Source organism: Pongo abelii, chromosome 20, assembly GCF_028885655.2.
Source record: "Pongo abelii isolate AG06213 chromosome 20, NHGRI_mPonAbe1-v2.0_pri, whole genome shotgun sequence".
Taxonomy (NCBI): domain Eukaryota; kingdom Metazoa; phylum Chordata; class Mammalia; order Primates; family Hominidae; genus Pongo; species Pongo abelii.
In genome coordinates, this window is record NC_072005.2 from 12100333 (window position 1) to 12112808 (window position 12476).

General features: G+C 43.2%; 1 protein-coding gene across 1 annotated transcript; it reads left to right on the top strand.

Moving 5' to 3' along the window:
- The first annotated feature begins 1746 nt into the window (after positions 1 to 1746).
- LOC100433361 (zinc finger protein 433) lies at positions 1747 to 9213 on the top strand. Its single transcript, XM_063719982.1, has 5 exons — positions 1747 to 1882; positions 2086 to 2146; positions 3045 to 4309; positions 4476 to 4515; positions 4996 to 9213. Exons 1-5 carry the CDS (start codon positions 1747 to 1749, stop codon positions 5522 to 5524), a joined length of 2031 nt encoding a protein of 676 aa, XP_063576052.1. The 3' UTR covers positions 5525 to 9213.
- The last annotated feature ends 3263 nt before the right edge of the window (positions 9214 to 12476 follow it).

Genomic DNA, 12476 nt, shown 5'->3' on the forward strand with positions numbered 1-12476 from the left:
TTTATCCATTTAGCCATCAGTGGACATTTGGATTGATCCATCTCTTGGCTATTGTGAACAGTGGTTTTCAAATATTTCTTCAAAGATCCAACTTTCAATTTATATGAATTGAATATAAATAGACCCAGAAATGGGTTGCTGGAAGAAAAATTTTTTTTTTGCTAGTTTTTCAGGCACCACCATACTGTTTTCCATAGAGATTGAGCCATTTTGCAATCCTTTGGTCAGAGCACATGGGATCCAATTTCTCAACGTTTTTTCCAAACTTTATATTTGAGGTGTTTGATTTTTCTTTTTTCTTTTTCTTTTTTCTTTTTTTTTTTTTTTTGAGATAAATTCTCACTGTTGTTGCCCAGGCTGGAGTGCAATGGCACGATCTACGCTCACTGCAACCTCCGCCTCCCGGCTTCAAGCAATTCTCTGGCCCCAGCCTCCCGAGTAGCTAGGATTACAGGCACCCACCACCATGCCTGGCTAATTTTTTGTATTTTTAGTAGAGACAGGGTTTCACCATGTTGGCCAGGCTGGTCTTGAGCTCCTGACCTCAGGTGATCCACCCACCTCGGCCTCCCAAAGTGCTGGGATTACAGGCGTGAGCCACCGTGCCTGGCCTTGATTTTTCTTTTCTTTTTAGTTGAATGTAAAAATTCATTATATTTTCTGAATATTGAGACTTTTCCAGATATATGACTTGCCAATATTTGCTCCAGTGTCATGGGGTGCCTTTTCCATCTGTTTATGGTGTCCCCTCATAGACAGAACTTTTAAATTTTGATAAATATTTGCCTTTTTGTTAGGAGTGGGTGCACTGGAGTTTTTATCCCTGCACTTTGTCTCCATTCAGCCTTCAGCATTTCATCAATTACAATTTAAGTTTTCCTACCACAGTCTTTTTTTTTTTTGAGACAGAGTTTCACTTTTGTTGCCCAGGCTGGAGTGCAATGGTGCAATCTCAGCTCACCGCAACCTCCGCCTGCCAGGTTAAAGCAATTCTCCTGCCTCAGCCTCCCGAGTACCTGGGATTACAGGCATGCACCACCACGCCCGGCTAATTTTGTATTTTTAGTAGAGACAGGGTTTCTCCATGTTGAGGCTGGTCTCGAACTCCTGACCTGAAGCGATCCGCCCGCCTCAGCCTTCCAAAGTCCTGGGATTACAGGCATGAGCCACCGCGCCCGGCCCACAGTACTGTTTTTCACAAAATTTCTATTCATGAGTTTTTTATTTAGATAGTTCTGCCTCTCTTATCAGTTGGGTTGGTTGAACCCCTTGCAAAATCCAGTTTTTTTTTTACTTTTGTTGTCTGCTGCTTCAATTAGAATAAAATCCCCCTTCCAGGTAATCTTCAATGGTTAAACTTTGTGAACAGGCATTTTCAAGGACATATAGCCTCAGGACTGCTAATGTTAACATTTTTCTGCATGTGAATTTAGAGGACTGTGTTATGACAGGTGCTATAGACCCATGCTACAAACAGACATTTAGAGCAGCCCAGGCAGCGCACCTTTCTCCCTGGATTCCATGAAAAGACACATTTTTCTATTCTGCTGTTCGTTTATTGCTTAGTTCTGCTCCACCATCAGAATTGCTTTATAGAAGAAAGTAAGTATAGACAGAGAGTAATGGGTCAGATGACCAAGAAATAGAATAAATGTTTGGAGTCCACAGCATCATGGGAACTTCTTAGGAAGAGGGTATAGACCCCCAGTGCTGTCAGTCCCACCCATCCTCCTCTGTACATGTGGGATGTTTCAGGACTTGGTGGCTTTCGAGGATGTGGCTGTGAACTTTACCCAGGAGGAGTGGTCTTTGCTGGATCCTTCCCAGAAGAATCTCTACAGAGAAGTGATGCAGGAAACCTTGAGGAATCTGGCCTCTATAGGTAAGAATGACAGTTTAACGTCCCCCAGTGAATGAGACAAGTGTTTCTAGCTCATTAATGCTATTCCTTGATTTGGAATATGTACAGGCAATACTTTGATGAATAAATGAGGTATGGCTCTAATGTCCCATGAACATAGAATCTAATCATTTTTTCATAATTTTATTTTAATTCAGGATTATTTTTCTGATTCTGTATTTTAGGAGAAAAATGGAAAGACCAGAACATCGAAGATCAGTACAAAAATCCCAGGAATAATCTAAGGTGATTTAAACTCACAAGACAAAGCAATGTCTCTCTAGAAAATCTCGGAATGCGAGAATATGTTAAGAAGAAGCAAATAAAGAAAATATGCCTAGCATTACATTTATTTATTCTTAAAATATTCACTCTAAAAACCTACATTTAAATGTGACGTAGGCTGGGCACAGTGGCTCACACCTGTAATTTCAACTGTTTGGGAGTTGGAGGTGGGAGGATTGCTAGAGGCCTGGAGTTTGAGAAGAGCCTGAGCAAAATAGTGAGACTTCATCTCACACAAAGAACTAGCTATACATTGTGGCATATACCTGTAGTCCTAGCCACATCGAAGGCTGAGGCAGGAAGATCACTTGAGTCCAGGAGTTCAAGGGTGCTGTGAACCATGATGATGCCACTGCACTCCAGCCTGGGCTATATGGTGACCCTGACTCAAGAAAATGATATAGAAGTTTAGTATTTGTAAAATAGTCTACATGGAAATATTATGAAGAATTCTTATATGGTGTTTTTCCTTTTTAAACATATGATTTTTAAAAATAATATGTATAGATAGGCCATCTTGTAGCCATGTGGTCCAGTCACCTTCCAACAATTTAGACAGGGTAGAAAGCCTACACTTTCCTGGATAATGTTGAAAATGCAAGTTCAGCGGGGAGGGATAGCATTAGGAGATATACCTAATGCTAAATGACGAGCTAATGGGTGCAGTACACCAAATGGCACATGTATACATATGTAACAAACCTGCACATTGTGCACATGTACCCTAAAACTTCAAGTATATTAATAATAAAATAAAATAAAATAATTAAAAAAAAGAAAATGCAAGTGCAATCCTTGTTAATAAACATCAAATCACTTATAAACAAACCTTCAATAATGTGTTTCTCATTTTTCACAGAAGTCTTCTGGGAGAGAGAGTTGATGAAAATACAGAAGAAAATCGTTGTGGAGAAACTTCTAGCCAGATTCCAGATGACACACTGAATAAAAAAACTTCTCCTGGAGTAAAATCATGTGAAAGCAGTGTGTGTGGAGAAGTCTTCATGGGTCATTCTTCCCTTAATAGGCACATTAGAGCTGACACTGCACACAAGCCATCTGAGTATCAGGAATATGGACAGGAGCCATATAAGTGTCAACAACATAAGAAAGCCTTCAGATGTCACCCCTCCTTTCAAATGCAAGAAAAGGCTCATACTGGAGAAAAACTCTATGATTGTAAAGAATGTGGAAAAACTTTCATATCCCATTCAAGCATTCAAAGACACATGATAATGCACAATGGAGATGGACCTTATAAATGTAAGTTTTGTGGGAAAGCCTGCCCTTGTCTCAGCATATATCTTATACATGAACGAGTTCACACTGGAGAGAAACCATATGAATGTAAACAATGTGGTAAAGCCTTTAGTTATTCAACTTCCCTTCAAATACATGAAAGAACTCACACTGGAGAGAAGCCTTATGAATGTAAGGAATGTGGGAAAGCATTCGGTAGTCCCAATTCCTTTTATGAACATAGAAGAACTCACACTGGAGAGAAGCCATATGAATGCAAACAATGTGGAAAAGCCTTCAGATGGTTCCATTCCTTTCAAATACATGAAAGAACTCACAGTGAGGAGAAGCCTTATGAATGTACCAAATGTGGGAAGGCATTCAAGTGTCTCAGTTATCTTTGTAGACATGAAGTGACCCACTCTGGGAAAAAGCCCTATGAATGTAAACAATGTAGGAAAGCATTATCTTATCTTAACTTTCAAAGACACATGAAAATGCACACTAGAATGAGACCTTATAAATGTAAGACATGTGGAAAAGCCTTTGATTCTCCCAGTTCGTTTCGAAGACATGAAAGAACTCACACTGGAGAGAAACCTTATGAATGCAAGCACTGTGGTAAAGCCTTCAATCGTTCCAGTTCCTTTCACTATCATGAAAGGACTCACACTGGAGAGAAACCCTATGAATGTAAGCAGTGTGGTAAAGCCTTCATTTCTTCCACTTCCTTTCGATATCATGAAAGGACTCACACTGGAGAGAAACCCTATGAGTGTAAGCAATGTGGGAAAGCCTTCAGATCTGCCTCACACCTTCAAATGCATGGAAGGACTCACACTCAAGAGAAACCCTATGAATGTAAGCAGTGTGGTAAAGCCTTCATTTTTTCCACTTCCTTTCGATATCATGAAAGGACTCACTGGAGAGAAACCCTATAAGTGTAAGCAATGTTGGAAAGCCTTCAGATCTGCCTCACACCTTCAAATGCATGAAAGGACTCACACTGGAAAGCAACCGTATGAATCTAAACAATGTGAAAAAACCTTTGGATCTGTCAGAAACCTTCAAAGTCATGAAAAGACACACACTGGAGAGAAACCCTATAAGGAATGTGGAAAAGCATTCAACAATTTCTCTTCCTTTCAAATACATGCAACGATGCACAGAGGACAGAATGCCTATGAATGTAAAGAGTGTGACAAAGCATTCACATCTGCCAAGATCCTTCAAGTACATGCAAGAACACACACTGGAGAGAAACCCTGTGAATGTAAGGAATGCGGAAAAGCATTCAATTATTTTTCTTCTTTGTATATACACAAAAGGATGCACACTGGAGAGAAACCATATGAATGTAAGGATTGTGGGAAAGCATTCAGTTTGCCTGGTTCCTTTCGTAGACATAAAAGGGCTCACACTGGAGTGAAACCGCATGAATGCAAGGAATGTGGCAAAGCCTTCACTTCTTCTGGTTCCTTTCAGTGTCATAAAAGGATTCACACTGGAGAGAAACCCTATGAGTGTAAGCAGTGTGGTAAAGCCTTCATTTCTTCCACTGCCATTCGTAGACATGAAAGGACTCACACTGGAGAGAAACCCTATGAGTGTAAGCAATGTGGAAAAGCCTTTATTTCTTTCAGTTCCATTCAGTACCATGAAAGGACTCACACTGGAGAGAAACAGTATGAGTGTAAGCAATGTGGTAAAGCCTTCATGTCTTCTACTGCATTTCAGTATCATGAAAAGACCCACACTGGAGAGAAACCCTATGAATGTAAGCAGTGTGGGAAAGCCTTCATTTCTTCCAGTAGCCTTCGATATCATGAAAGGACTCACACTGGAGAGAAACCCTACGAATGTAAGCAGTGTGGTAAAGCCTTCAGATCTGCCACTCAACTTCAGATGCATAGAAAGATTCACACTGGCGAGAAACCCTATGAATGTAAGCAATGCGGGAAAGCCTACAGATCTGTCTCACAACTTCGGGTGCATGAAAGGACTCACACTGTAGAGCAACCCTATGAATATAAGCAATGTGGGAAAGCCTTCAGATCTGCCAAGAACCTTCAAATACAGACAACAAATGTAAACAATTAAATGTTTATAGCAACTGCATACTAACATGTTATTCTGTATTTTTTTTTCTTTTTGAGACGGAGTCTCGCTCTGTCACCCAGGCTGGAGTGCAGTGGCGTGATCTCAGCTCACTGCAAGCTCCATCTCCTGGGTTCATGCCATTCTCCTGCCTCAGCCTCCCGAGTAGCTGGGACTACAGGCGCCTGCCACCACACCTGGCTAATTTTTTGTATTTTTTAGTAGAGGTGGGGTTTCATCGTGTTAGCCAGGATGGTCTCAATCTCCTGACCTCGTGATCCGCCTGCCTCGGCCTCCCAAAGTGCTGGGATTACAGGTATAAGCCACCGCGCCCGGCCGTTATTCTCTATTTTTTGTTGTTGTTTGAGATGAGTCTTGTTCTGTTGCCCAGGTTGGAGTGCAGTGGCATGATCTTGCCTCACTGCAAGCTTCGCCTCCAGGTTCAAGCAATTCTCCTGCCTCAGCCTCCTGAGGAAAAAGATGCCTGAGATTACAGGTGTGCACCACCAGGCTTGGCTAATTTTTATATTTTTAGTAGAGATGAGGTCTCACCCTATTGGCCACACTGGTCTTGAACTCCTGACCTGAAGTGATCCACCTGCCTTAGCCTCCCAAAGTGCTGGGATTACAGGCATGAGCCACTGCACCCAGCTGTTATTCTCTATTTAATTAATTGAGAAGCCATAATAAAATATCTCAGTGCCATCATGCATTAGATCAAGTTTATGTTACCACATTACTTTTTGGACATTGTGAGTCAATATTACCAAGTGGACAAAATCCCAGGCATCTTTTTCCTCATGTAAATTTTAATTTTCATGCTTATATACTTAGAACATTTATCTTGGTCCTAATTTTTTGTTCATTCATAATACCAAAAGTTATCTCACGTTCTTCAGAGTGACTTTGTGCCAAAAACCCGCAGTGGCATACCTGTTGTCAAAGAGGGTATAATTCACAAAAGGACTTAGACTAGAGGAAAACCCTATGAATGTAAACCGCGTGGGAAAGCATTTTCTGATCTGAGTGGCACTGAAACCCACATGGTATTGCACACGACAGATAGGCCTCTCTCCCCATTCATTTCTTTCTTTTTTTTTTTTGAGACGGAGTCTTGCTCTGTCGCCGAGGCTGAGAGCAGTGGTTCCATCTCTGTTCACTGCAACCTCCACCTCCTGGGTTCAAGTGATTCTCCTGCCCCAGCCTCCCAAGTAGCTGGGATTACAGGTGCCCATCACCATGCCCAGCTAATTTTTGTATTTTTAGTAGAGACGGGGTTTCACTATGTTGGCCAGGTTCGTCTCGAACTCCTGACCTCAGGTGATCCACCTGCCTCAGCCTCCCAAAGTGCTGTGCATACAGGCGTGAGCCACTGTGCCCGGCCTTCTCCCCATTCATTTTCAAAGACATAAAAGGATGCACAATAAAGAGAGACCCTCTGAATGCAAGCAATATAGAAAAGCATTCCATTGTATCAGATCCTTTTGTAGCCATGAAATAACTCGCTTAAGAGAAACCCTGTAAATGAAGGGAATGTGAAAAGCATTCCTGAAATGAAGCAATTCATACTATTAATATATGAGAGAAATCCTATTAATATAAGAAATTGATTGCTGTGCACAGTAGCTTACCTGTAATTCCAGCACTTTGAGAGGCCAAGGCAGGTGGATCACTTGAGGTCAGGAGTTCAATACCAGCCTGGCCAACATAGTGAAACCCCATCTCTACCAAAAATACAAAAATTAGCCAGGCGTGGTGGCACGTGCCTGTAGTCCCAGCTACTCAGGAGGCTGAGGCAGAAGAATCACTTGAACCCAGGAGCTGGATGTTGCAGTGAGCGGAGATTATGCCACTGTACCCCAGCAGAGTGAGACTCCATCTGAAAAAAAAAGCGGGGGGCTGGCACGGTGGTTCACGCCTGTAATCCCAGCAGTTTGGGAGGCCAAGGCGGGCAGATCACCTGAGGTCAGGAGTTCGAGACCAGCCTGGCTAACATGGCAAAACCCTGTCTCTACTAAAAATACAAAAAATTAGATGGGCGTGGTGGCACATGCCTGTAATCCCAGCTACTCGGGAGACTGAGGCAGGAGAATTGCTTGAACCTGGGAGGTTGCTTGAACCTTGGCTCAATGCAGTGAGCCAAGATCACAGCATTGCACTCCAGCCTGGGCAACAAGAGTGAAACTCCATCTCAAAAAAAAAATTGAGGAAGCATTCAGTTGTCCCACTTCCTTTCAAACACAGGAAGAGACACTAGAGAGAAACCCTCTGAGATAACTGAGTGTTGAGTTAAGAAGAGAGGCCTGGCCAGGCACGGTGGCTCACGCCTGTAATCCCAGCACTTTGGGAGGCTGAGGCGGGCGGATCATGAGGTCAGCAGATCAAGACCATCCTGGCTAACACGGTGAAACCCTGTCTCTACTAAAAAATACAAAAAAAACTAGCTGGGTGTGGTGGCGGGTGCCTGTAGTCCCAGCTACTCAGGAGGCTGAAGCAGGAGAATGGCGTGAACCCAGGAGGCAGAGCTTGCAGTGAACCGAGATCGCGCCACTGCACTCCAGCGGCGACAGAGCAAGACTCCATCTCAAAAAAAAAAAAAAAAAAAAAAAAAGAGAGAAGCCTGTGACAGGACAATAAAATCTAGAGATGGAGTTGGAGGATGTCATGATACAATTCACCAGTGTCCTATCTTACATGCAATTTCAAAGGCAGACAAGAGGAAGTCATCAGTCACATTTTAGAGGCACCAAACAGGTGCCACATCCATACAGGCTGACTCCCTGCTCCCAGCCCATTTTTTTCTGAATCTTTGGCTTGCCAATCAAGAATGTCCTCAAAATTTGCTCAGAGGTATGGGCCTTTGGGTAAAGGTGTCTTCAGAAGCTTCACATTAAAGATCCATCAGTGGTTAAGGGCAAATTGAAGAGAAATAAAGACTAAGATGTTTTTTTAAAGACTGAAAGAATAGAATAATGAAAAAGCTCCATCTGTAATACGGGTTTTCTTTTTCTTTTTTTTGAGACAGGGTCTCGCTCTGTCACCCAGGCTGGAGTAGAGTGGCATTATCTTGGCTCATTGCAATCTCGGCCTCCTGGTTTCAAGTGATTCTGGTGTCTCAGCCACCTGAGTAGTCAGGATTACAGGTGCACACCACCACGCATGGCTAAATTTTTGTATTTTCAGTAGAGATGGGGTTTCACCATGTTGAGCAAGCTGGTCTTAAACTCCTGACCTCAAGTGATCCGTCCGTCTTGGCCTTTCAAAATGCTGGGATTATAGGCGTGATCCACTGTGCCTGGCCAGGTGTTTCTTTAGGTATAATGTCTTTACCAGAGAGCTAATGCAGACTGTCATGGGTGAGATTGTTCTCTGATGTTCAACTCCCCTACTTTGTATATTGAGTCAGTATGAGATGTGATTTGTTTGGCAAGCACCTTTGTTCCTGCTGTTACTGACCCTTATCTTGTAGCCTCACAGCTACTATGCTTTTGTCCAGTCCAACTAGATAGGAGCTTCTTCCTCTGCTGCAGTGACTGGTCTCACCCAGGACTTTCCGGAAGGTGAGAATAAGCACCTTCCTCCTCCCAGGAAGTGTTGAGTGTTTCCTGTGTTTCATTTCTGAATGTAATGTCTCCATTTATTTTCAATTATGTTTGATTATATTTGATTAAAAACAATACTTTTTTTGGCAACCAAGATTTCTGTACGTGTGTCATAGAAATAGTTCAACTTCTCCACAACTGTATACTGACAAACATTATTCTTTCTTAATTAATTCAGTAGCTCTATTAAAATATGTATTAGATCAAGTTCATAATGTTGCCAAGTTATTGGCTGGACATTGTGAGTCAGTATTCCCATGTGAATAGAATGCCAGGCATGCTTTTTCTCATGTAAAAAAATTTTACTTTTTATACTCACTCATATCCTTAAATTTTTTTTTTTTTTTTTGAGACGGAGTCTCACTGTGTCACCCAGGCTGGAGTGCAGTGGCACGATGTCAGCTCACTGCAAGCTCTGCCTCCCAGGTTCACGCCATTCTCCCGCCACAGCCTCCCAAGTAGCTGGGAATACAGGTGCCTGCCACCACGCCTGGCCAATTTTTTTGTATTTTTTTTAGTAGAGACAGGGTTTCACCATGTTAGCCAGGATGGTCTCAATCTCCTGACCTTGTGATCCGCCCACCTCGCCCTCCCAAAGTGCTGGGATTACAGGCGTGAGCTACCGCGCCTGGCTATCCTTAAATTTTTTATCTTAGTCCTAACTTTTCTTTTTTTCTTTTTCTTTTTTTTTTTTTTGAGACGCAGTCTCGCTCTGTCACCCAGGCTTGAGTGCAGTGATGCGATCTCCACTCACTGCAACCTCTGCTTCCTGGGTTCAAGCGATTCTCCTGCCTCAGCCTCCCGAGTAGCTGGGGTGACAGGCGCCCACCACCACACCCGGCTAATTTTTGTATTTTTAGTAGAGATGGGGTTTCACCATGTTGGTCAGGCTGGTCTGGAATTCTTGACCTTGTGACCCACCTACCTCAGCCTCCCAAAGTGCTGGGATTACATGCGTAAGCCACCACGCCCAGCTTCTTAGTCCTAACTTCATTCACTCATTCTACCAAAAGTTAACTCAATGTTCTCAGTGACATCTTGCCAAAGACCACCAGTACCATACTTGTTGTCAAAGAGGGTGTAATATAGTAATAAATATGACCAAAAGCCATAAATGACAGTGAGATATATGAGAATTACCAATGAGTCACATTACTGAAAATTTTTTTCAGTTTCAGTTTGATAATTTGAAATATGTTTTCTTCTATACTATTTTGAGACATGGTTACAGAGTGCCCTTGTTTTGTCTTGATCCATCATGGTCACTGAAGAGCATTGCCTCACATTGCAGGTGTATGACATGTGTCTTTCCAATGGCATAAGACTTGGCCTTGTGGCCGGGCATGGTGGCTCATGCCTATAATCCCAGCACTTTGGAAGGCTGAGGCAGGTGGATCACCTGAGGTCGGGAGTTCGAGACCAGCCTGACCAACATGGAAAAACCCCGTCTCTACTAAAAACGCAAAAATTAGTCGGGTATAGTGGCACATGCCTGTAATCCCAGCTACTTGGGAGGCTGAGGCAGAAGAATCACTTGAACCCAAGAGGTGGAGGTTGCAGTGAACTGAGGTCACGCCATTGCACTCCAGACTGGGCAACAAGAGCAAAACACCGTCTCAAAAAGCAAACAAACAAAGAAAAGACTTGGCCTTCTGGTGAGAGGAGGTAGCTCCTGGACTTCTAGACCCATTTTTGCCTTATCTTTTTTTTTTTTTTTTTTGAGCTACTAAGTAGCTGGGATTACAGGCACTCGCCACTACACCCAGCTAACTTTTATATTTTCAGTAAAGACAGGGTTTCATCATGTTGGTCAGGCTGGTCTTAGACTCCTGACCTCAGGTAATCCACTCACCTTGGCCTCCCGAAGTGCTGGGATTACAGGCGTGAGCCACCACGCCTGGCCAAAAAAATGCATATTTTAAATATGCATATTTTATTTTTGTATTTTTTCACAAAGGAAGGTCAAATAACAAAACAGGAAAAATCCTTTAAGTTAAATGAACTTTAAATTTTCCTCAAAAAAACTTATAATTCACATCTGACCCAACAATTAATCATCCAGTTTTGTTTTGTTTTTTTGTTTTTTTTTTTAGACAGAGTCTCGTTCTGTTGCCCAGGCTACAGTGCAGCGGCGCAATCTCGGCTCACTGCAACCTCTGCCTCCCAGCTTCACGCCATTCTCCTGCCTCAGCCTCCCGAGTAGCTGGGACTACGGGCACCCGCCACCATGCCCGGCTAATTTTTTATATTTATTAGTAAAGACGGGGTTTCACCGTGTTAGCCAGGATGGTCTCGATCTCCTGACATTGTGATCCACCCGCCTCGGCCGGCCAAAGTGCTGGGATTACAGGCGTGAGCCACTGCGCCTGGCTCATCATCCAGTTTTTGTTTTGTTTTGTTTTTTTGAGATGGAGTTTCGCTTTTGTTGCCCAAGCTGGAGTGCAATGGCACGATGTTGGCTCACCGCAACCTCTGCCTCCCAGGTTCAAGCGATTCTCTTGCATCAGCCTCCCGAGTAGCTGGGATTACAGGCCTGTACCACCACACCTGGCTAATTTTGTATTTTTAGTAGAGATGGGGTTTCACCATGTTGGTCAGGCTGGTCTCAAACTCCCAGCCTCAGGTAATCCGCCCACCTCAGCCTCCCAAAGTGCTGGGATTACAGGCATGAGCCATAGTGCCCAGCCTATCATCCAGTTTGTTTGCAGTATCACAATGTTTTATTCAGAAACATTTACTAATTTTGGGCCAGACACGGTGGTTGTTCAGGCTAGGGTATAATGGTGGGATCATAGCTCACTGCATCCTTAACTCTTGGGCTCAAGTGATTCTCTCGCCTCAGCCTCCAACATATGTGGGACTACAAGCATACACCACCATGCCCAGGTAACTGTTTTTTTTTTTTTTTTTTAAGATGGAGTCTGCACTGGCACGGTCTCTGCTCACTGCAACCTCCACCTTCTGGGTTCAAGCGATTCTCCTGCCTCAGCCTCCCAAGTAGCTGGGATTACAGGAAGCTGCCATCATGCCTGGCTCATTTTTGTATTTTTAGTAGAGATGAGGTTTCACCATGTTGGCCAGGATGGTCTCAAATTCCTAGCCTCAAGTGATCCATCCACCTCGGCCTCCCAAATTACTGGGATTACAGGCGTGAGCCACCATGTCCTGCCAAATTTTAAAAATTTTCTGTGGAGATGTGATCTAACTGTGGTCCCAGGCTGCTCTTCAACTTTTAGCCTCAAGTAGGTCTCCTCCCTCAGCCTCACAGTGCTAGGATTATAGGCTTGAGCCACTTCAAACAGCCAAATTTAACTTTTATTGTGGTGTTGCAAGGAATTTTGTATGTACTTTCT

Bases quoted from the DNA above. Each gene is read 5' to 3' on its own strand.
- LOC100433361 (XM_063719982.1), top strand. From the start codon at position 1,747: ATGTTTCAGGACTTGGTGGCTTTCGAGGATGTGGCTGTGAACTTTACC. The intron at 1,883-2,085 runs GTAAGAATGACA...TCTGTATTTTAG, and splicing joins GAGGAATCTGGCCTCTATAG to GAGAAAAATGGAAAGACCAG. The intron at 4,516-4,995 runs TGGAGAGAAACC...TGCCATTCGTAG, and splicing joins AGTCATGAAAAGACACACAC to ACATGAAAGGACTCACACTG.